The sequence below is a fragment of the Micropterus salmoides genome, unplaced genomic scaffold (genome assembly GCF_014851395.1).
Source record: "Micropterus salmoides isolate LMB-PRFRI ecotype aquatic unplaced genomic scaffold, ASM1485139v1 Ms_hic_scaffold_12, whole genome shotgun sequence".
Lineage (NCBI taxonomy): Eukaryota > Metazoa > Chordata > Actinopteri > Centrarchiformes > Centrarchidae > Micropterus > Micropterus salmoides.
The window spans coordinates 29284563-29309961 of NW_024040263.1; the positions used below are offsets into that span (position 1 = coordinate 29284563).

Here is a 25399-nt window from a genome sequence, read left to right on the forward strand (position 1 = left end):
GACTGATGTTTCCTTTACTTCATAAACAAGTATTGGCTGACTACAGACGCAGTGTTTGCAGAGAGCACACAAACCCCAAAGTTTAGTTTCAGCCTGTTATCAAGTTAATTATGGAATTATGCGTTAGTTAGCGACAGCTGATATGACCTGCCGTTTTCCATTTAAAAGCGACGATCAGCTCAGGCTGAAAATGAGAAGCTGCTACCTGAATGTTCTGTACACTGAGCTGTGCTAATCAGAGTCAGAGCTCAGTCATTCGCACCAGTATAACTTAACACATTGGCAGACTTTAACATGCAAAACTGTAGGGCCTTGCTGTTTTGCTTTAAAGATATGGCCTTATGAAGGTGCAATGCTGCTACTTCCTGTAGCACTTCCCAGATGGCAGCTGGGTGAACAGGCTGGGGTGGGTTACATTATCCAACTAGGGATAAAGTGTCTTGCTCAGGGACACAATGGATGGGTCACAGTGGGGGATTGAACCTGGGTCTCTCACACCAAAGGCATAGTCTTATCCATTGCGCCATTGCCAGGTTAATAACCTTTAATGCAAAATAGGGCAGTTGTGGTAAGAAATTGTGATACTTGACCTTGTAATGTATTATTATGTATATTTGCATGTCATTAGATTGTTTGATACAAACGTGCTAGTGCATTTTCATGTGCTTTCATACATTCTGTAGGTCTATATGATACATCATAGACAGGGGCTTTATCAAAAAATTGATATTTAATGTGAACAAGACACAAAAAAGGGCAGCTAGGCCTTCAAACATGTAAGGAAGCCACAACACCAAAGGCTTTTTTGGTTTGCATGTGAGAGAGTGGAAATACTTAACAAGAACCCTTTTCCATTGTAGTGTTTTTGAAAATACTTCACCAGAACAAGCAAAGACTTGTGAGGTTGATATCCTCACAACACATCCACCTTTTTCCACCTGAAACACTATTTGTTGTTGCAGCCTGCAACAAATCCTGAGCGTTGTGGGCCACTCAGAGATTGAATTAATCTCCCTCCTGCAGGTTTGATCTGTCTGCATGATTCTGCATCATGAGCACGAGTCGTGCGCACAGAGCGCATTCAGTTAGTCACTGGCAGACTGCGGTAGCTCAGGTGTTGCACCCATGTGAAGTTAACGGAAGAGTGTTTGTGTCCGCTCACAAGTCTCTCTCTCTCACCGCAGGGGTTCGATGACCAGCCTGGAGTCGAGCCACAGCGGTTTCTCTCAGCTCAGTGCCGCCACCACCTCCTCCAGTCAATCACAGTCCAGCTCAATGATCTCCAGGTAGAAACTGGAAGCCTAAGACTCCAATCCCCACAATCACTCCCCCCTCCCCCTTATGCTGCCCTTACCATCAACTCACAATTCTTCTCCTGCCCTTCCTCATTGTCTTTTGACCTACTGCACAGCAAGTCTCTATGGAACTGAAGCATGCTTGCACAAACAGAAGACAAAGAATAAAATAAAAAAAATCTGAGGCAAAAAGAAAAAAAGACTATATGTACAATTTAAAGGGCTGATTTTTGCACAAAGGTCATATTTTTTTTTTGTGCCTGGCATCTCTGCTGGGCAGTAATTTGAATCAGAGCATCAGCAGAATGTTTGTTTGCGTCGTGTCCCGCACAGGGTGGAAAGGTTGAAGTTCAAGAGCTGAAACACCTTTTGTGGCACTGGAAGCCGAAAGAAGCAATATTCTCATCCTGGGAGCAACGGGACCGGCTGAAGACACTGGAGGCACTGTTACATATATGCATTTACATCTACACTCACAAATACAGTACTGAGACGACGCATACCTCATTCATGTGCGTTGGCTGAAAAACTGGATGTGCTGTTACATGCAAACACCACCACACGCACAGTGTTTGCCATATTACCAGAGGGGTTTCTTCAATCTGGTGAATTGTTTATAGGTCAAGTGTGGGTGGGTCTGGGAAACTCTAAACTAGACCTGGGTCGAATATGATGCAATTAATTTGTTATTTTAAACTGCACGGAGCTACGGAGTGGGTGGAGCTTACTGAATCACGGCAATGCAGATGGTGTCAGCAAAGTTGCCAGCTACCGGGGGGAAAAAAACATATTTTCCCGTGGCTGTGTGAGCTTTCTGTCGCTCACGTTGTTGTTTTATGTGGCAAACCCCGCCCGTCCGTCTCACGAGGGCTTTATCACACCTTGAAAAGCATTTGAGTATTTGACCTGGGTCTGAGTCTTGGCGAAATAATCCGCTAAAAGCAATAACACGAGTTTGACTTCCTACTGTGTGAAATATTTCTACTTATCATTAAGATATGTGTGTGGAGGATCATGGGAACTGACTGCAGATGACCACCTTTGTTGTTGTAAGCTGTGTACAGATACGGGCAAACTGAGCCAGTAAACAGCTAAATTCTGTGGCAACAACTTTATCATTTCTCGTCTCTTGTTAACATTCTGTCAGGAGAGAAACAAAAATAACTCGCCAGATTTTCTCCTGGACATGTTTTATTTTCTTTGGAGTGACGACAGCTGGTTGGCTTTCTGTCCAGCGCCTACACGGTCGAGGAGCTCCAGTTGAAATCAAGTCGTAAAGGAGATGCCTTGTCACTGATTTGTGAATGTGCTACTGATTGGCTTAGTGCTCGCTAACCAATGAAATGTCTGAATTTGGAGGGTTGTAATTGTGCAGAACTGCCATCATTCTCCACTTATTTTTTTTTTTTTCCAGAGTGATGTAGACTTCAGCGTGCATTAGGGATGAATGTTACTTTGTGATTATCATTAGATGGTGCTCCAGTGGAGAACATATTGATACTGTACATGTGTTAGTGTTTGTTGGAGTTTGTTACTGTTTTTTTGGAGATGAGTACTTGATGGGGTTGAAGCAGTGTGTTGTGGTACTGCGTGCTCACGTGGTGATTGGGTTTACAGATCTAATATTTAAAAAAAGTAATTAAGATATAGCCATTTTAAGAGTCATGTGTCAATAAATACCATTTTAGCCTTTTGTAAGCATCACTTTAGAAACGTACCTGCTTTTTTTTTCAAGGTCACTACTGTTTAATAGATGAACGATTGTGAGCTGAATGATCATTTCTAAATACAACACGTCCATGCAGTGGTTTTTAAAATGCAGTTTATGTGGTTGATAAGAATTGATGACTTTATGTAGAAATGATCACCATTACCATGAGTCAGTGCATGCTGTTGCCATGGTTGCCGAGTGCAGCTGACAGCAAAAAAACAAACAAACCCCAAACCGATAAGACACAGAGGTTTTCTCCTTATATGGGAATCATCCTCCTGAAAATACTGACCCTGCCTGTTTTTAAATACATTTTGAACTATTAATGAAAGGTCAAGGGTTAACTTGTGGGAACTATATGTCATTAACTGCAATAACATGAAATGCTTCACTGGGGGGGAAAAAGGACCTCCTCAGATTGTGTGCTATTGAGTGTGTAAAAGAATGAATGTTGGAAACGGTGGGGTTAAATGATATGCCTGTAAAATATCTCTGCCCCTCACGGCAGGTGTGTTTCTCTACTCGGCCTCTTCTCACTTTCTGAAGCATGCCTAGAACCACACGACTGACTTTCCTTCACCTGGTTATTCCTTGAGGAGATTTCCATTTAATGGTTCGGCTGATGATGAAACAAGTAACATCAGATCCAGACCTGACAACTCTTACACTTCCTTTTGGCTCTGTTTCTGCTCTTTGTCACTTGTACACTCCAGTTTTGCTGTGTTGCTTTCAAACACTTCATTGTGTCTATCTCAGAAAGCAGAGTGGACCTTGTTTGAAGCCATAGGCATAAAGAAGAAGTGTGCTCAGATCAGATGTTTTTGTTTCCTTTCTTATTAAATTCACTGCTGTCTCCTGCACCTCTGACTCTTTCATCAAGATCTCATTGACAAATGAGGGCTATAACTGTTTGTCTGGACTTTAAAACTTTCTGTCTCTCCGCCTCCTTTTCTGACATCGTTGCATATCTTTTCTTGACCTTGATGTGAGGAATTATGTAATATGTACATGTTTCAATTAATGAGAATATGGCGCCTTTACATTTTTTGAAAACAATTAAACTTGAATTATGGGAAAATAAAAATACACTTGTGTCACGTTCATTTACATTTTCTATGTGTCTTTGCTAGTTTTGCCTGTTATGAATGAAGTTAACTACATATTAACATATTGACTGTTTTATTGTCTAGAGATTGAAATAGCTGAAAATTGTGTTAATGTGTCTCCCTACATTTTGTAGTCGCTCTGCATTCACTTTTTAATGACTTTTTAATAAATTAGATTTATAAAATTGGGTTTCATGTTTGCTGCATCACTTCACTAATGATCAAAAAAGATAATCTGTCCCCACTGACCTTATTGTCCTCATTGCAAATTGCTGCTTTTCAGTCTGAATCGTCAGTACTGCCAGTTCTGCGGTGTGTGAGGTCAAGTCGGTGTTACAGCATGTAGGGGGAAATGCAATGCTGGTTACTTTTTTAAGGTGCAGATCAGAGGAAAGGGAAAGTAACACAAAGGTTGCGAGATCACATGATAGTGAAGAAATACTGTAATCTGATTCAAATAACGTCTGCAGAGTGGTGCCCATGACCCAGCATCTCTGTTTGTTCAGAATTTAAACAGGAAGTCATGTGACATCCATTTTCTTTACAGCAGTCAGGGTAGGCTCTAATTTTCTAATACTGGTGTGATTATCGGTATGACTTGTGAGGCATTAGAAATTAATTCCACTTTATAAACAAGGGCGAAGAACCGAGGTACACCAAAGTTCACAGGAATATTTCAGCATTTGCATAATAGATTTTTCAGCATTTTTGCCTTTTGATTTGACAGTGTAAATGTGGGGTGAAGGAGAGATGTCCTCAGCTGGAACCGAACGGAGGACCAACGTATCGACCATTACAGGGGCAACCCCAGCTGAAACATCCTGTTGTCCTACATATTCCTGTAGAACCTTTAGTGCCTTTATAAGCCTTATAAGACCGTAGTGCATCAAGCATTTCCAATATCTCTCTTCTCTGGTGGATCATTCTCTTCAGTTGACTCAGTGGTCAGTCTCTCAGTGTCCTGGTATTATCACACTCAAATTCAGCTGCCTAGTCACTTAAAGAGAGAATACATCAAATATTTGTGGCTTGATATTATAAGAAAACATAATAACTGAATTAATTGTCTGGATAACTGTTAAAAATACAGTGCAGTCTTTTTTTAATTTTTTATCTGTAATTTGCACTTTTGGCCAACAGATGGCAGGATTTACCCACATTACATCACCGCTCCGCCGTCACGTTGGCGTCAGTACACGGAAGCCAAACGGTGACACAACACTGGCGCTGCTTGTTCACGTTGCTCCTATATCCGTGATTATCAAACAAACAAACAAACTTCCCTTTCCAACTGAGGTGTCTTCCTCTTCACCAGGCCCGAAACAAATGTCCGCTCCTCCTGACGAAGATTTGGTGAAGCAGTGGGAGAGGTCAGAGTGCTATTCTTACATTATGTACCTGAACTAAATACAGAGAGTGCACGTGATATTGCTGGAATTTATCTCCACAGTGTAGCTACTTGTTGTCACCTGTGGTTGTCACTTACCTGAAGTTGGAGCTTGGTAAAACCCATAGACTGTATAAAACAAATGCAGTGCTGCAGATGTCACCATGCCACCAGTCCTCAGCAGGGCAGTGATTTGTCAGTTTGTATTTGTGAGTCCAGCAGAGGCGTGTTGACATGCAATGCCCTGAGTAGAAGTGCAGACCACAGGATGTCTCAGCCCGGATATAAAGTCAGCAAAAAAAGAAAGGTCCTCTCACATTCAGCTGCTTTTAGTTGAAGAAAACTCAACATGTGTAAATATTTGTATGAACTTCAAACAACAACTAAGACATGAACCGAATTAAGTTTCACAGACATGTGACTAACAGAAATTGAAAAAAGTGTCCCTGAACAAAGGGAGGTCAAAATCAAAAACTAAGTCTTGTGTGGCCTCCATCTCCCCTGGTGAGCCAGTCCTGTCTGGTCCAGCGAAGGTGGGTTTGTGCCCATAGGTTGCCAATGATGTCTGTTACGGACCTGCCTTACAACAGAACAGGCCCACAAGCCCTCGGTCCTGCCTCTCTCAGCCTACTGCGGACAGTCTGAGCACTGATGGAGGGATTGTGAGCTCCTTGTGTAGCTCGCGCAGTTGTTGTGACAATCCTGTCCCTGTCCTGCAGTGGTGATGTTCTGATGTACCAATCCTGTGCAGGTGTTGTTACACATGATCTGCCACTGCGAGGACGATCAGCTGCCTTTCCTGCCTCCCTGTAAAGCTGTCTCACAGTACAGACATTGCAATTTATTGCAGCATGCCTAAGGCACGTTCACACAGATGAGCAGGGACCTTGAGCATCTTTCTTTTGGTGTTTTTCAGAGTCAGTAGAGAGGTCTCTTTAGTGTTCTAAGATTTTATAAAAGTGACCTTAATTGGCTACCGTCTGGATGCTGTTAGTGTCTCGGAACGACTGTTCCACAAGTGCATGTTCATTGATTGTTTTTGATTCATTGAACAAGCATGAAAAACATTGTTCACAACATTTACAGTAAGTTGTTTGGATGTCTACAGAATTATATTTGAAAAGACTGCTGAGTTTACTATAACATTCACCTTCATCCCCTGGACTGAACCAGCTACACTTACCAATTGCACTGCCGTCATGGACTTTGACACCACTGCACTATTAACCGCACCTTTCATCTAAGCATACCATTGCACTACTGTAAATTCGTACCGCACATTCTGTATATACTGTAAATCATTCCCTAGACATAGACATTACTACTGTACATACTGTATAATCCCCACAATAGTCACATTTGCACTACTGTATATATTTTATATATTGCCATAGTCATAACCTGTTCATAGCCTGTACTTACCTTTAGCAATAGACAGACATTCATGTAGACATATATTTATATATCATTCATACCTTGCACTTGTATAATAATGCATTATATTCTTTTTAATTACTGCTTAAGCACTTCCGGTTAGATGCTATCTGCATTTTGTTGCTTTGTACCAGTGACATGTGCAATGACAATAAAGTTGAATCTAATCTAATCTAAAAAAAAACTGAACCTGTTCTTGTAACCTCTCAGAATAGAGTAGCGTTAGATCTGTGCAAATGAATGGGGAATAAAAGCTTTAAATTCACTATAAACCTGCCAGAGCTAGAAGAATTTGTTATGTGAAAAAACAAAACAAAATATATTCTTTGTTTTATATTATATTTACATAAGTTGAATACCTTTTATGTTTGTGATTGTTGATCGGACAAAACAAAACATTCTGGTCAACTTGTTTTACTAATTTCCTGATTAAACACAATATTGGTACAGGAAATACTGCAAAGATGTACAGTAGACCCATATGTGTGATGCCAAAGAAAAGCAGGTTTATTTAATGGCAGGGAGAAAATAAAAACACAACAGTTATGTATGCTAAAGTCTGTGTTCCGGGCAGAAAAGAAAAGAGCTTTCTTTAAGCAACAATGCCAAAGAACTTTGGTGGTTTCAGCTTCTCTGCATGTTTGATTTTATAAATTAAAGCTATTCTTTGACATGTATGATAGTAAATGACATACCTTTCGGTTTTGGACTGATGAAACAAGCTATAGGTAACGTTGGGATATAGTACTTTATAAGAAACATTTGTCAATATTTTCACAATTGTCTGACACTTTATAGTCAAAACAACAAAAAGAAAAATATTTGCAGATGAATTAATTATAAAAAATAATCCTTAGATGATCCCCTAGAAATACTAAGTAAAAATTTGAGCCCTTTTGAGAACAGTCTCAGTCTGTAGTTATACCATCAGGGGCGTAGCCAAGCCACCAACCAAACTCTGTATTTCCTAGTATCTTAGTATATTTTAACAAATCTTATTTCTCTACTTTATGGTGTGGTGCCAGGTACGTTATTCTGGTGTAGAATAAAAATATTTATGGCCAGCCTTAAAACACCCAACTTGTGTAGCCTGCTATGTGTAATCATAGAATGTCGACTCTAAAAAACTGTTTCCAACTAATCATAATTAATAATACTGGATTATTAATTATGGACTATATAACTAATGTAAACAAAACGTCAGCAGTATTATAACACTGAAAACTATGATTTATGTCTAACTGGAGTCCATTTAACAGAGTACACACCATGAGAGTGATAGCAGTGGCCAATCTTGTGTTATTACAGATTGTACATTTTGAATAGGTGTTTTGTTCTGACATGAAGTATTTCTCGTGTGAGTTTTTGTCCCTGCTTGAGTCCTGTGTTTGCACCGGTAGGCTCAGTTGTCTGTTCTCTGTGCAGCGAGCAGGCCCGTCTCAGACAGCAGGTGGTGGAGGATGACACTGAGGACTGGCAGAGGTGTCCAGACTTCTCGGGCCTGGAGAGAGTCGGAGGAGTGGATCTCTCCTTCATCAAAGGAGATGACTTCAATGCCTGCGCCCAGCTCGTGATACTCAGCTACCCAGAGCTGGAGGTGAGCTGTCCCCTCACACACAGTCGTTGACATATGAATGGAATATATGAGCTTTGTCCACCTCTAGTGGTGACAGGTGGGAACAGCACAGTCTTGTGGCACAGAGCCCCCACCACTTACATAAGAGGAGCCTGCCAAAAAAATTCACAGTAGAGACAAGAAAGATAATCAAATAATGTATTCAACACATATTGTGACAATATAACAATATTTTGTGTAAGGTGTTTCCTGCTGAGATTTCATTGTCATTCATTATAGACTTAAATCACTTTAAATGTACTCCTTTTCTTTGACTCCTGAATGCTGGCTGCATGAGGGAGACTGTGGACACACTTAGCAAATGACTCATACTTTCACCAAGGCTGTGTGGATGGTTTTGGCAGCCGCTGAAGTGGTTTCTCTGGATCTCTCTCTCTCTCTCTCTCCAATCATGAACTTTCTTACACCAAAACAGATACTATATAATCTGTGTTTGTTGCCTGTCCAGCAGCCCTGCTTATAGTTTTATGGATAGTTTGCATATTCGACTCTTAAAGCAACTGGTTTTTGATGTCCTGTGTCTGTTTCCACTTGTTGTTTTATAAGATATTATCAGGGGATTTTTGAAAAGCACTGTCCAGCAGCACTCTCAAGTGCCAGGGAGCGGCTATTAGATGCATAGAAAACATCAGTCTTCTATGCATTGGCAAGATGTATCATAGATTACATATTTACACTGCAGTATAAACAAATAAATACTTTATTACTACATACTTGACCTGCACGCATTCATGATTTTTTACTAGAGGCAAACTGTAACTGCAAGATGTCAAAATAATGCACGAAAGTTTATTCCGGACTTTGACAAACAAGTATCTTAACTCAAGGTCTACTTACTAGGTTTTGGTGGGATTAGCTCGCTGTACTATGTGCAAACCAGGGCCTTAGGTCTGTACTTAGGTTATGTTATGACAGGTGTTGAAAGTAATTTTAGTTTTTTTGTATCATTTGTTCATTAGCATAATAACTTATATTTAACCTATATTTAAACCTGCATTAATTATTGGTGTTGTTTTTTTATCCACTTCGGGGCAGCTGAACGAAGAAGAAGTTGTTTAAAAAATCAACAATATCCAAACTCAAAAGGAGCCTTCGAATGTCATTGATTCAGTAAAACAACCTTCTAATCACTTAATGCGTGTGATTTTTAATGTCTTTTACCGAAAACAGTGGACATTTTAAATCTCATCCAACTAAATTTTTCAAGTCAACCTCAGCACTAAAAGCAGACTTACCAAGCATACAAATAAATATTAATACAGCATTGTTAAACCAGCTGTTGTTAAAGTGACCTTGGCAGTCCCAACTTTCACTTCATTTATAATTTGTATAGCCTTTCACAAGCATTCCTCCTTCCTGCTATTTATCTGTGTATTAGCATGGGCTTCTGGCACCTTCTTATTATATAACCCATTATAATTAATGACATTTGTCACTGTAAGTTGTTGATACATGGACCCAACGAGGCTAATGAAATGTTGTTCAGAAATGCTGTCCAATAATGGGATTATGTTCCCAGCTTGTTTTCAATTTACACTGCCACCGTAGGCCATTAGTGACACAAGGTAATAATGGTAACATGATGCACAGTGTGTCCACTGCTGCAGAGTTTCACAGGAAAAAAGGCCAACCTTTGAAATGAAATTGTATATTTTGAAACTGTAATTGAATATTTAAATAAAACAATCCTAAACAGGAGCTCAACACACTTTACAAACTGTAAATTTGAATAAATATGCTTCTAGCATAAACAACCCTAGTTGTTGAAATCCTTGACAGTAATACCTTCCCACATAACAATCAGTGATGTTTTATCACCTCTGCTTAGCAGAGGGGGATGGCAGTCACTGCAGTCAGCAGTACGACATTGACATATCTGGAATGGTTGTTGACATTTCTGATTCAGAAAACATCTTTCTATCGAGGCGTCATGGGCTTTCCTCTGTGCACGAACAAGAGCTTTCATGTGTTTTATTTGTAGCCACTGCTGTAGGCCTTTTGTATTTGATGTTGCAGCACTATGCACCTTGGCACATCCTCGCGTTGTGAGCAGAAACAGATTTTCACACTAGTCAAAGAGTTGTAACAGCTTGAGCACCAGAGCACCGTGGCTTCTATCCTCCTGAGCCCTGCTGACACTCCATGGGATACTTGAGAAAGTTATCATGGGAGATTTACCTGTGTTGGTGTTGGCCAAAAATATTTGTGTAAAGATCGGGATGTGCATGAATACCGTCAATGTGTACTTAGTAGAAAAACATTACTGTACATTTCAGGATAGAGGAGCAAAATGTGATAATTTTAGGAATCCAAATCCTGAACCAATGAATCAAGAGTTTAATTTTAAAACCTCAGTCAGAGCCTTTTATCTCTGCTTTGTAACAGACACCATATCATTAATTACTGTTACCATATTTGGATAGTAAGACTATAGGACAACAAACAGACAGCAACATGCAAAAGATTTAGCTCAGAAATGACAGATGATTGTAATTCTGTCACAGGAATAACATACAATCATATACTTGATCATTTTGCTTTTATATGTCCTAAAATTTCCATGACTACATCGAGCTTTCTGGCTTTGCTTGTGGTTTTTAAGATTGCTTATTGAGTCTGAGTTCTGCCTTTTGATCGTTCTTCCTTTGCTCCAAAAACAATTACTTACTTTTATCTTTGTTTAATTGAAGAAAATTCAGGCACATCCAGTCATTGATTTGTTCAGTACATTAACTCAGCGCTACGGTATTATTGTCCCCCGGTGACAGGGTTTTGTACATTTCTGAGTCGTCTGCATAACATATTTTGTTGACTTTCATAATCTGAGCCAGTTGAAGCATGTAGATGTTAAACCGAAGAGACCCCAGAAGGTAGCCTTGCGGAACTCCACAGGTCATTTTTGTTTGCTCAGATGTGTAATTACCTAAAGACAAAAAGTAGTCCCTGTCCTTTAAGTACAATCAAACCAGTTAATTACTGTTGTGGTCGACCGTGTCGAATGCAGCACTGAGATCCAATAATACTATTCTTCCACTGTCTGTTTAAATTGATGTCATTGAAGACCTTAACAAGAGCTGTCTCAGTGCTGTGGTGCGGAATGGAATACATCAAAACTGTTAACTGCCAAAAATTGGTTCAGCTGTTGACAAACAGCTTTTTAAGTGATTTAGCTTAAAAACAGGAGGTTTGATATGGGCCTATAATTGCTCATTAGTGACATGTCTAGATTGTTCTTTTTTAACAGTGACTTGATGACTGCACTTTTCAGGGCCTGTGGGAAGAAACCTGAGAGAAGAGACATGTTGACAATTTGCGGAAGATATGAGGCCATGCAATTAGAAACATTTTTGAAAAAGTTGGCAGAATATCAAGGCAGCAAGAGGAGGATTACAGATGTTGTATAAAGTCCTCCAGGTTTTTGTGGATGATAGGATCAATTTGTCATGCTATCTGTATTGATTTTGAGTAGTTTAAATGGCAATACATTAGTTGACGGGCACATAATGACTTGTTTAGGATTCTGAACTTGAGACTTCATAGCAAAGTCTTGGGGCTTACTTGTGATTTGCAAAACAATGACTTTGTCCCACCTCTGAATATAGCTCTGCTCTGTGAAATTTTGATTATACTTGCAATCTTACATGGATTATGCCGATATTTGCGCTATTTAAACTGTTTTCAGCCAGAAGACTTTACCTCACAGAAACCAGAATACACAGTACCGTGGATATAAGCTTAGAAAAGGGCAGTAGGATTTTTGTTTTAGTACATGATATAAATACCTGCCACCAACCATGTTTTAATGTCTTTGAATTCAAACCTCATCTATTAAAGTCCAACTGAGCTCACAATTAGTCATCCCTTTTTTTTGCACTCAAATCATTTCAACAGAATTTTTGTATGAATATTTTTTATTACTGAAAGTCAGAAATTATTTTTTTTTATCCTTTAGCCTCAAAGCCTCTGAGGGGATGGCTATGGTATGTTTGATTGGCAGCTGAGAAAGCAGCTAGCTAAATAGCTTACTAGCCTGTGCTGTTAGCTGTGCTATGTTTGTTTCATAGCTCATTCAGCATGCAAAGGTGCAACATAAGATGTGTGTCCATGCTTTTAGATAAGCAGGAGGCATTAGTTAGAAAGCTACTGGGTTTTTTTTTTTTGTGTGTGTAGTGTGTTGGTTAGTGTGACTGTCAACCAATGAATGGTGACATAAGTGCTCTCTGCATATTCTAACAGTGTCCACTTCTAAACACAGCACGTTCAGAATATGTTCACAGCCTTAAATCTACAAGATGTAACAGATGTTTCATTTTGTGCCAGGTGGGGGATGTTAGTGATTATGTTGCACAGCTTGTATGTGCGTCTGTGGACTCACCCTCACATATACACTGGGGTGGACGCATTTGTCCAAAGCATGCTGCACCTGAACTCTGACAGTGTCATTGCCTGAGCTCCATTCAGGACCACAGATCCAAACCCAGTGCTGTTGTAACAGTGAATTAACACAGCATGAATCACAATGAGTGAGCAGGTAGTGGATCAGTGCCCGAAAAAATGTCTGTCCCCTCCCCGTTACCAGATGCTGTATGAGGACAGTCAGATGGTGACCCTGACGGCCCCCTACATCGCTGGCTTCCTGGCGTTCAGAGAAACCCCATTCTTCCTGGAAGCTTTGCAGCGGCTGGAGAGGAACCAGCCTAAACTTCTGCCTCAGGTCAGCTTCTGCACACACACATTAATAGGGTTATAAAAACATATTTCTTCCACCTGTTTAAGGACACCTGTTCATAAGTTTAGTGTGTATGTGATTCATCAAGGTACTCTATAAATTAGGAGAACAAGTGACAGGTGTGATACAAAGGGAGTACCTCAAATGACTTCACTAGATATAATTAAACATTTTGAACTGTTAGACGGGATTTGGATCCTCTATGTCAGGCATTTTGAAAAATAAGGTGTGGTGTACGCCAAGCCCTCTCTTCATTTTTGATCCTTGATGGCAATAAACCAACTTTTGAAAGTCTGCATCCACGCTAGCATTGGCTGGAAAGTATGCTTATTAGCCTTCTTTCCAAGGTGAGATGATTGATACCACTCTAATGTCTGTGAGCACAGACCTGGAATGAGGAAGTGGTTAGCCTAGCTTAACAAAAAGACCGGCAGGAAGGGGGACCTAACCTGGCTCTGTCCAACATTTAAAAATATGCTTATGATAGGACTCTAAAGCTCACTTATTAACACTTTATATCTCAGTGGTTTAACCTGTGCATAAACAGAAACGTGAAAACAAAATAAATTGTGCTTACCAACTTTATCTGGCAACTTGTGCTACAGCTGGAGAAGCTGCACAGAAATCCTGGGCTAATAAAATGAAATAGTTAAATGTTTCTTCTTTTGTAAATAAGATACACATTAGCTTTAGTAGTGTTTGTAGGAATAATTCTTGCCAACATGCTTAGAAATTGGAATTAGTATTAGTATTCGTTATACCATGCTAACTGCATGTAACTTCAGCATGAGCACAGTTAGTATAACTGTGCTCAAATTTTAGCATTTCGGCTTGCAATGCTAGCCCTAATCTTAAAGTACAGATGAGGCTGTGGATTTTGGTCACTCATTTTCTAGCTATCAAGGATGAACTGAAGAGATGAGTGAGTGGAAACAAACCCAACAAGATTGACATGATTGGCTGTGTTTAAATGGTGTAAACCTTACCTTACTTTGTGCACATTTAAACACACAGAATACATTACAGCTACCGTGACAAAGCTCTTCTGTTCTCCCTCTCTCTCTGTTTCTCAAAAAGTCGCATCTAATTCATCCTCACCCACTCACTTCTATCTGTCACAGCCCACATGCCTCCTTCGCTCCCTCACACTCTGTCACTCTGTCACCATGCATGCAGGTGTACAGAAACACACACACTTTTCACCCACCACATACACTCAGTTTTACTTCCACTGACATTTAGCCCTGGACAGATGCAGTCACTGCTCCCTTTATCTGCAACATTTGAAGTGAGTTATTCCCGGTGACTTGGCTTCAAGAATTCATCCGTGTGGGAGGTGGCAGAGTTAGAATACCAGTTTGAGGCTCTAACTAACTTTAACCTATGAAACTCAGGATAAACTTGCTCTGCTTTGTCATACTCTACATCGGACATTGTACCAGACAGTGATAGCAGCTGTGGACATAGACTAGATAAGTTTGAAGAAAGCTTCACAGCAGGTATTTGAACTTTCAAGGCTGGCAGTTCATGTGGGGAAATTGATGTTGACATCTTTGTAAATGCTATGAGTCCCAAATAGGGATGGGGATCGATACCCGGTTCTAAAAGGACCCGGTTCCAAAATTTCTCAAAACCCAAAAATCAATAAGGTCCGAGCTTATCGATACTGCTATCGAGACTAGCAGGTCTTGTAATGTAACGTTATGTCTCAAGCATCAAATCTGATTTAACTTGAAACAAGACTTGAACGTTCATTACACCTGTGATTTTCCTGCAGGGCTGTACAAAAGGCCTAGAACCTTGGAAAAGTGTTTAAGAACAAATGCTGAACAGTTCAAGCCCAGAACTCACAGCCCTTTAGAAGAACACATTTTACTTGCTATTTAAAACAGTTAACAGCTCTAGCTTTATTTTGTACTATAAATAAATTATGTTCAGTGTGTGTGCCCTCTCAACAGGTGGTGTTTGTGGATGGGAATGGTCTCTTCCACTACAGAGGTAAGTAAAGCTGGTCTAAAATGCCCTCTGTTGATTTTTTTTTTTTTTGCAGCGGGATGCATCATGAGAGAAAAGCACAGATATATTTATTATTTTTCATTAATAACGTAGGTGTGATTCTGTGTTCATGTTGGCAGAAACAGGAGTGTTCACACATTATTCCAGAGTGGTTAGCCCCAGTGCTAACCCTGTCGTCACACCAGATAAATAAACTTAAATTAGCTACTTTGGCTGTGTTATGTATTTGTAGCCATTCTGTCAACAGTTTGTTGACATGTCGGTAGTTCATGCTTGCACACAGCCCTGACTCTGTAAATGGGAAACAAAGAAAGTTGCCCCCCCCCGCCACACAACACTATTTTAGCCATGATTTGTGTGTCAGGTAACTTTAAGTGACTTGCCCACGGACATTCAGCTTACTTTCTGGTTCACCAAGACATGCTGTTGTTGTGATGTTAACTATAGTAGCAGGAGAAAACGGAGAGGGAGAACAAGACAAAGGAATACACGCCTTATCTTAAATGTATCTGGCTGCAAGAGACATTTGACAGACATTTTCAATGTGAACGTACAGTGATATCATGTTATTAAATTAGATATTTGGATTGGGATCCACCTGAAGTTATTAAAAAACACTTGTAAAGAGTTCATGGTGAGCCCAAGAAACTGTGTAGGTCAGTTGGAGACATTGTGCAAACTGTCTTATATCTCTCTCTCTACTCTAAAAGCCTCAGCAGTATTTTGTCTTACTTGGTTGCGGTCCAGATTTGACCTTGTCACTGCTTGAATCCTGCAGAGTTCGGTCTGGCGTGTCATCTTGGAGTGCTGTCGGGGCTTCCGTGTGTGGGCGTGGCCAAGAATCTGCTGCAGGTGCAGGGCGTGTACAAGAATGAGGAGCACCAGTCACAGGTGAGAGAGATTTTAGACTACCTTTTTGCCAGACATGATCTCAGAGTAAATCTGTTTTTCCCCTTTTCCCCATTTCACAAAACACAATATTACACAAAACTCTAGTGGTACAACACTTCTTGTGGGTGATTTAACAGACCTCAAGTCAATTCAGAGTTTATTCAGTGGATGTGTTAAAGGAGCAATATGTAGTTTTCAGCTGCCACTAGCTGTGCGGTTTTAGTATTGCAAACAGGTGTGTGCTTGTATGCGTGCTTGAACCATAGGCTTGAACTCATGAGCGAGCATAATCCAAAACACAACCGCCTTCATACAGAGATCACACAATCAACACAGAAACATAGGCGTGCTGGCGGCTTTTCACACAGACATGTTCAGGCTCTGTTATTTCAGCGCTCCCAGCTCATACAGCACAGCGAGGCGGCATATTGGCACAATACTCAAAATAAGGCAGTGTGACAGCAGCTATAGACAGACAGGGAGACAGCTTCACACAACATGCTGGAAACTCAGGTAAACTCCCACTGCAACCTTATACTAATATTTTTATCAGCTTGAGGGTGAAGTAATCCATGCTCCTTACAATATAACGTTGCATTTACTGCATTTAGCCGACATGATACATCGGCGTTAGCTCACCTGCTGCTTTTCAGTAACTAACATTACTATCTGTGTATCTTTCACCAGAGTCTCAGCGATGTGAGCACGGCTAAATGTATTGGATGATAACGAAACAGTTAACGTTAGTGAGCTAGAATAAATATTATGAATGAGATTGTTGCCACACTTTTTAACAGTTAGACCTCAGTAAGTAATATTATTGTAGTGAATGGGTCATCCACTGTGGTATTATCCTGTGCAGTTATGTTACATACTTGAATACTACGTGGGTCACGTATTTTGTCGTGTTTCCTCCATCCCCAGCCGCTGCATATTCAACACACTTAATATTGAAGGCTTATACATTTACAAAACCATCAGCCATCATCAAACAAAAATACAAATATACTATTAAAACACAGAAAAGAGAAAGTCATTATCGTGGAAATTATATTCCTGGTGAGGGGTTGAGCAAATAATTGAGTTACAACCAACCGTTGTCTTTGAAGAATTTATTTAACAAAAGAGAATAAACAGAAGTACTGAAACACATATACAGCTGGTCCAGAGACCTGCCGCCTAGGGTGGCTTCGGGCGTCTGGCCCCGAGCAAAGGGATGCATTATCGTTTACACAGTCTAGGTTTCTATGTTTTGGGGAACAGAGATCCTCTCTCAGCCTTGAATGAACATTCCAGGAGAGGAGAGAAACAACAAGAGAGGGAAACACCAAAACAATCTCACAGCTCTGACCTAAACACTAGTAAATGTGGACAGACTAACATAAAGAGTATAGGGGAGGAAAGGTCAAGGATAAAAACACAATACATATATCTATAAAGTTAAAGAGAATAGTAATAATAATGATAATATTAAAAGATCATACAAAAAAGATTAAATGTAAGAAGACACAATTTTCTGCCGTAACAGTCATCACCATCATAATAATAATTTCTACAATTATACAGTACAAAAGAGATTGTGAGAGTAATTAGTTTGCACTCACCATGCTACAATCTTTCCAGACCACACGGAGAAATGCACACCAGCAGAAATGGGGCCGCAGCATACAAAGTACGCAAATATTAAACTGGTATACAAAGGCACACTTCACCAACCAAACTAAAGGGGATAATTATTCAGCACTTAAGTTATCATGGACGCACATGAACACACACAGGATTCGATGTAGAGAAGATGTACACATTCTAATAGTTTCAGCTCTTATTTTGAAAGGCCTCCTCACCGTGACATCCCATAGCAAGCAATACCCTTAATTGGTTGACTGCATTTGTGGATCTTTTTAAAACTGTCAATGGCAAAACAGAGTAAAAATTATTTGTAGACAACTGCGATCGACAAATGTAGATTTGACGCTTGAATGCTGAGCAATGCACAGAATGTTGTCTTTAAACAGTGGGTTGACAATTTGTTGTACTGTTTGTCTGCATATTGTGTGCACTTGTAAAAAAAATTGTTTAAACAAGCGGAACAGTTGCGTCAAAATTTCATTTCAAATTCTGGTTTTCAAGTCGCTGATTTCTACTTGTGGATCATGATGTGTTTGTGGATTTTGCATCTATTTGTAGATCGTGTTTTGTGTTTACAACTTGTAATATATATTTGTGACTCTGGATGGAGATTGTTAATTTTTATTGATATTGAGCTTAATGATCCGATTCTTTATTGATACCACTATCGATACTTTACTATTATTTGGTGACGCTTATTTGGCAAGATCAGATCCAACAGGCATCAGGTTGGCCTGTAGCAGAAATCAGTTCTTAACTACAAATGACGAAGCGAGACTGTTAATCCCATTTAGACGTTCTTTAGTGAGTGAACAAAGGCCAAAAAAACATACGTATAGCGTGTGCTAAAACAAGAGTTACAGCATTACTTCCGGCCACACAACTGACGTCATCACCTCACGTACTCCCCTTTACTAGAGCCTCCTGGGTAATGAAGTCCCCTTTTTAATGTAACTAAATGAAATGCAGTTCTCCTTTAACTACATATTTAACAGATTAACAGTTTTATGAATATAAATGTTATCTTATTAATCCTTACAAATAATGTGTTCTCTTAATAAATTCTCAACAAGGCTTGCTATGAGGAAAATATTCAATGTGCGATAACATTGTTATATACTGACATGACATATGACTTGCGATAAATGGGTTTGGGATAATGGGTTTTAAATTAATTATAGGATTAGAATTTAATATTTTAAATAGAGCTAAATGTTGTTTCTAGAGCAGCAACATTAATGTTTACAACAGCAAAGTCACTATATATAAACTCAATATCTGACATCACAATAGTGAGTGACGTTTAGAAAGAATAAAAACTCAGACATCAGTCTGTATCAGCCAGCAGCTGAGTTTGTAACAGTGTGCCAAATTTTAAAACTACAGTCCAGTCTATGCCACAGACATACAGCTTCCTATTTAGCTAGTTTGTAACATTTGGCTAATGCCAAGCTAATGTTAGCTGTGCTTGTATAGAACATACAGGATGACTGAGTACAGAGATGATTAAATGAACCCTTTCTACATGACGAGACTATATTGATAAAGTATTGTCTTTTTACTTGCAAAGGATTTATTGCACGTACTTACAGTAACGAGAGTAGCTGTCGTCGACTCGATTAGTTTGGAGCTAACTTAACTTCACCGTCTGCACCGCGACGGTGCGGCGTCTCTCTCTGCTGGCCGCTGTGTTTGTGGATGTAGGAGCCGACAGAGAGCAGCAGAGGCTGCAGCCTGATGATAAACAGTCCTGGGCCCGTTTAATACCGCGTTTCGGTGCCATCTCTAAATAAACATTAGTTTTCTTATTAATCTTGTTTCAAGTTAAATCAGATTTGATGCTTGAGACATAACGTTACATTATAAGACCCGCTAGTCTCGATAGCAGTATCGATAAGCTCGAACCTTATTGATTTGTGGGTTTCGAGAAATTTTGGAACCGGTTCCTTTTAGAACCGGGTATCGATCCCCATCCCTATTTGTGACTCATAGTCTGTGCATTTACAAAGATGTCAACATCTCATTTCCCCACATAAACTGCCAGCCTTGACATGAGTCAACAGATTAATTATTTAAGTTATCAAAGTGTAAACACTTTTTTCTGTTGTGTTTATTGCATGCTGAATTCTTAAAAAAGCCAAGAAATGTCATTGAGGGACAAAGCAAAGGACAGAATCCTCAATTACGTGTGTGTGTGTGTGGGTTTGTGTAAGTGTGTAAGCTGTTTTGACAGTGTGACTTTTATTGCAAGCCAAGGCCTCCTTGTGTAGCTAATGCCATTGTGGCTTTTTGAATACAAATCAAGCTGGAACAAATACCTATTGGTCAAAGTATACCTGTGGGACAGCAAAAAACTGGATTTCATTAATATGCAAATGTTCACTTTCTTTCAGTCTGGAGCCTCGGTGACCTGTTTAGGAAAGAATAAAAACAAGTTGAAGTAAAATCTGCCTGATGAACAGCAGTCTGGCTAGAGTCTAAAACAAGAGGATAAACAGTAAATTGTCCTTTTTTCTAATTTAGCAGGATTTGGAGATAAAGGTAGATTCTGGTAGCTGCTTCTTTGAGCTTTGTTGTTGTTGCGAGTTTGAAGTTTAGACTCACTCTGTCTCTTTCTGCTAAGGAATTCTATAAACATATTTTCATTTTCTGATTAGATTTGCACATTTCCATAACTGCTACATGTGAACTTAACCTGATCAAACCAACACAAACATGGTGAGAGAAGCTGAACTCAAGCGCTTTCCCTAAGGAAAATATCAGTATGCATGTCGAACTGTAGAAGAATAGTGATGGCCATTTCCTGTAATGAAGATGACAAGCGCCACTCAAAACTTTCAAAGGCAATCAGCATGGATGGCTCTAGCAATCATCCTATCCACTGCTAACTCAATTAGCAGGCAAGACTCTCTGCTTATAACCCCAGTGGTTTTCATGTAGTAGTGTAACATGCTAATTCAGTCCTCTGGAGGAGGGTATCCATCTCCCTCAATTAGTGCTCGTGGCTTTGGCGTCAGAAAATGTTGTTTCGTCTCTACAGTGGGGAGGAATCTGATCTCTTTGTATACACAGAACATGATGTGCAGACTCGCATATCTACTGATGACTATCTCTGTGCCAAAATCCTAGCGGCTTGGACATGTTCGTTTTAAGTAACAGGTACCGTCAGCATTACACGCCCATGCTGCATCTTTGGGCTCAAGCTATTAGCTTTGGATTATTTCCTGTGCGTGAAATTTTAGAACTCCCTTCCCGTCCATATTGATGTAATTGTCACTCTCTGGGGCTCCGTATAATTTGTCCACAGGCACGCACAGAACTGCGACGCTTCAAGTCAACACCAGCTTTGGCGTTTGAGCGCGTGGTGGGAAATTAGCTGTGAAGTAATCTGTGAAACATAAGCCATATCAGGCTCCATACCGAATTTCAGAAAATTAGCCGTCTAGAAATAAGATTAGCCATTACCAGATCTGCAGGCACACCGCCACGTACCACTGACAAGCAATATGCTGCCATACTCAAGTAGATATCAGACTGAGTTTGTGATTTTCAAAAACCAATATGCAGTCTGAGAAGTGACTCTGAAGGTTAGAGAGAGATTTTTCTCTGAGTTGCTATAATTAAATGTGCAAGCCTCAAGAGTGAAGGCGTGTGTGGATGTCAAACGCAGGTTGCAAAGAGCCTTAGTGGTATTCATGTAACAAAATCTAAGTATTGTGTGCATGTCTAGTGCACATACACATCTGTGGCACGATGACTTAGTGGTTAAAGAGATTGTCTGTATTGAAAAAGTTAAATTGTGAAACTCATTTGTCTTAACCAATAATTTAGGCTCATTCAACCTTGAGCACTCGTTTAAATTAGTTCAGCATTTTAGGAAATATAAGGCTAAATATAGGCTAAGCTAGGCTAACCACATCTTCATTGTAGCTCTGTACTTCTGCCAGCGATGAAGTCATTTTACCACCATTTCTTCTGTAGTTCTTTTCACCAAGTGGGTGATATTGAACACAATCGTTTTTTCTGACTTTGTTGTTTTCAATTACATCTAAACAATAACATGAATACGGCATTAACGACAGGCGACAATCTTCTCTTCTCACTCTCAGAAAGAACTATTTCCTAAAAAGTTGAAAAAATGAAGTTGTAGTTTGAGAAGGGAGATAAAACTTCTTGATACAAGTCGGATGAGGAGTAAATAATGGAGCAGGTGATTAGCTAAGATTCTTTAGAAAGTACAGTCCCCTCAACAGCTAGTGTCCATTAAAGGATGTATGTATCCTTTTGAAGTATCCTTGAACAAAAAAGCCTGTTTCTACCTGCTCAGTCTTATGTAAATGTAAAAGGAGTGCAGAATGTTTTTACACAAAAACACACACCATACTGAGACAAAACAAAAGGATGTAAGGAGAAAAAATGTATTTTCTTTGTCCCTGATGCACTTTGTGAAAATTATATCCTTGCTGTTGAAGTTCCTTGGTGTCCTTCAGATCTTATGTCCTCTGTATTCGTCTTCCCCTCCTCTCTTTCTACCTCTGTTCATCTCTCTTCACCTACAGTGTCTTTCTCCTCTTTCTCCCTCTAACTTTCTCTCTCATCTCTTTATTTTTCCCCCTCTCTGTCTCTCTTTTTCACACTGATAGCCTGGCTGTAACTCAAACTAGTGTGTTATTGATGACTTGCTCTGTCTTTCTGACTTGTGCTGTTCTGGCTACAGTCCTGCTCTTGCTTCATACGATCCAAACCTTTCTCTCTCCCTCTCTCACGCACACACTCACACACTCTGTTGGCCTCATCCCAACCGGGAACGGAGGCCCTGTGCCGCCCCTCCTGTCTCCCTGCTGGCTGCTTGCTGTAATCAGTCATAGTAGAGCAGACACCCCATCCATCATGGAGGCTAAGCTCCCTTCATCACTCTGGCCCATAACCCACATCACTACATCTGACTTTGCACCGTCTCTTCGACTGTGAGACTAAAACTTTGGTTCCTACTGAAAAGGTCTTTTTAAAATGCAGTTACCTCGTGTTCGTCATCAACTGGTCACACATAGAAGTATCTTCCAGCTTTAGTCTAATCTAGGGTTTTTATTAGATAGAAAGTTGTAGCCAGTCAGTGTCATCAAGCAAGATTTGAGTTATTGTTGGGTTATTTTGTCTTTGTTTGACTGATATTGGACTAGACTAGGAGGCCAGTATGGAAGTCATGATTGCACTGGGCAGATCTTCTCAGCCTGAAAGAGTATTATAATACTGCGAGCATCTTGGTGGCAGCTATCAAAGGAGTTGGTAAAATGCTAATTAAAGGTCATACAGTGCTTTTCTATCTTCTCCCCCCTCATCAGAGGTTAATTTACACAAGACAATAAGATATTACCCTTAGGGTTGTCCCAATCAACTTTTTGGGCCCCTGTCCTGGCACTGAGTATATATATATTCAGACTGCAGGCCAAAGTGACCCAAATCTGATTTATTTGGCTCATATGTGACTCAGATGTGATTTTATTTTTTTTTATAAACAGCACAATTCACATGGAATCTAATCTTTTCCAGTTTTGATTTGGGCCACTTTCATATGTGGCCCAAGTCCGATACAGGCCGGATTTTGGACACACAGACTTTGACGTCACAGAAATCCAGGCGGATTTTGGACACACAGACTTTGACGTCACTCTAGAGCGACCGTCATCACAATTCTACTCTAGCGGAAGCCTCAAATATGGAATATAATCAAATTATAATGAATAATATGGCTCTTTGTCCTTGCCCATCATTTGCTTACAAATTATATATATATAACGTGAACAGTCATTAAAAAAAATAAAATAAAAAATCAGATCTGTGCAATAAAACGGAATTGAGCATTAACACCTGCAGTGTAAACGTAGTCTTAGTGACAGCTATTTTTTACTTGTGAAACCGACGGTCATTCTGTGTCACAGTGTGACTATAGGGGGCGCTGTTGCATCGATGTTACTTTGAACACGTTGTAATTAACCCTTTAGAGCCTACCATAGACCACTGTTCAGATATGCCATCGTTTCTTTGTTTTTCTTTGCTAATTGTAAAGTGAGATTTTATGGTATCTTCAAGTATCATCCCCTAAATCAGCACAAACTCTGCTATCCAGTGATGTCAATAAATAAGGTGTAACCTAATATTAGTTGTGTTAAGATCGTACAGACTCACTGGAGCAGCTCCAGTCTCTTTGCCCATCTGTGGCACAACACCTTCAGTTTTATTAGGCTATTACTCGTGACGTGTAACCGGTCAGATAGTGCTGTGGGCGAGACATTAAGCGAGACCACAGAGTGGTAACAACAGACAGACAAACAGCCTCATAAAGTCCGTTTATATAGCCTTTAAACAGAGGTCTGAATAACAGGCATTTTGTACCCTACAACTCTGAAATCAACCATGCCTTGTATGGTGAGTTGTGCTATGTTTCAAGGCATTTACAGTGCACACTGATGCAGAGAGACACCACACATGCCTTGTGTGTGCACTTTCTCCTTCCTTATACTGCCTTTTTAGGCTTCTTTGCCTGCGTGACCTCTGCTCCGTCCTGTGGCAGGCTGTGGCTGCTCTGAGGTTGACAGAGTTGGCGTTAGAGGGCTCTAGGTACCGCGACCTCTGCACACCTGACACTTGGGGGATGTGCATTAGTCTTGCTCAGTCCTGCTCTCACATAACAAACATCCAGAGGACCTGCTACAAACATTTATAAACTCAAACTGATCAACCTATCATTGCTGTATGTGTGCACACACACTAACTAGTGTATGTAGAAAACTACTTTTTTCTTCTTTGTATACATATTATCACCCAAAGTAAGTACATAATTTACTAATGCTTACACGCCTGTTCTGGATGCCCTCAATAAATTCGGCTTCATCATTAGTGCTCGACTCGTGAATGTCTTCTTTTCCTCTTTGGAGAATCACATCCAGAGCACATTCCCGTGTATAAAACATCTGTACCATGGAAGAGGCATCTGTTTTCCGTGTTTTCGCTTATCTTTTTTTTGCAGTTTTTGCAGTTTTTCTGAGCCATGCCTGGGTTGGACCCGATAATCATCCTCACAGTTTCTTGCTTGTTTTTTCCCCCCTCTGCTGATTTTAATGTAATTTGGGTATGATAATACACCTGTTTTGGGTAAAAAAAAAAAAAAAGACAAAATCCCTGCAATCATATGCAGCATTTTTGGAATACACTGAACAGTGGTGTTGGATTTTAAAATAATATATTCTGAGCTCTGTAAAATCAAAGCATTAAAAAAAACCTCATGTATGAATATTAATCATCATGAATTTGAGTTGCTTTGTTCTTCTTGGGGTGCAACTCATTTATTCATAGTTTAAAATTATTTCATTAAGCCTGTTTGACTGACATTAACATACATACAATGTGTGTGGGGTTTTTTCATCATGCTTGTCGGTTTTATACTTTTTTTTTTTCAAAAATGTTGGACTAACTTTTGACAAGTTGACAAAAAGTAAAAACTGCCTGCTGATTCTCAGCATGATCTTATGATGCCTCTGACCTACCTAGTCTTGCATTTCTTCAAA

The 25399-nt window shown here is 39.8% G+C and overlaps 2 protein-coding genes across 10 annotated transcripts in view; both read left to right on the plus strand.

The window, feature by feature from the left end:
- The window catches only part of si:dkey-237i9.1 (SEC14-like protein 1), a 36642-nt gene extending 32552 nt beyond the window's left edge, over nucleotides 1-4090 (plus strand). The window contains exon 16 of the mRNA XM_038714423.1: nucleotides 1185-4090. Within this exon, the coding sequence (XP_038570351.1) occupies nucleotides 1185-1290 (106 nt within the window). The 3' untranslated portion in view covers nucleotides 1291-4090. The remainder of the gene's footprint in view (nucleotides 1-1184) is intronic.
- A 1232-nt stretch (nucleotides 4091-5322) lies between these two features.
- Nucleotides 5323-25399, plus strand: part of LOC119899738 (endonuclease V-like) — a 95557-nt gene continuing 75480 nt past the window's right edge. For all 9 annotated transcript variants that reach the window (XR_005443904.1, XR_005443903.1, XR_005443902.1 and 6 more), the window contains exons 1-5: nucleotides 5323-5482; nucleotides 8359-8530; nucleotides 13149-13283; nucleotides 15257-15296; nucleotides 16093-16205. Coding sequence is in view for 5 of the 9 variants with exons in the window: in XM_038714428.1 (XP_038570356.1) it covers nucleotides 5439-5482; nucleotides 8359-8530; nucleotides 13149-13283; nucleotides 15257-15296; nucleotides 16093-16205 (504 nt within the window). In the remaining 4 variants the exon portion in view is untranslated. The remainder of the gene's footprint in view (nucleotides 5483-8358; nucleotides 8531-13148; nucleotides 13284-15256; nucleotides 15297-16092; nucleotides 16206-25399) is intronic.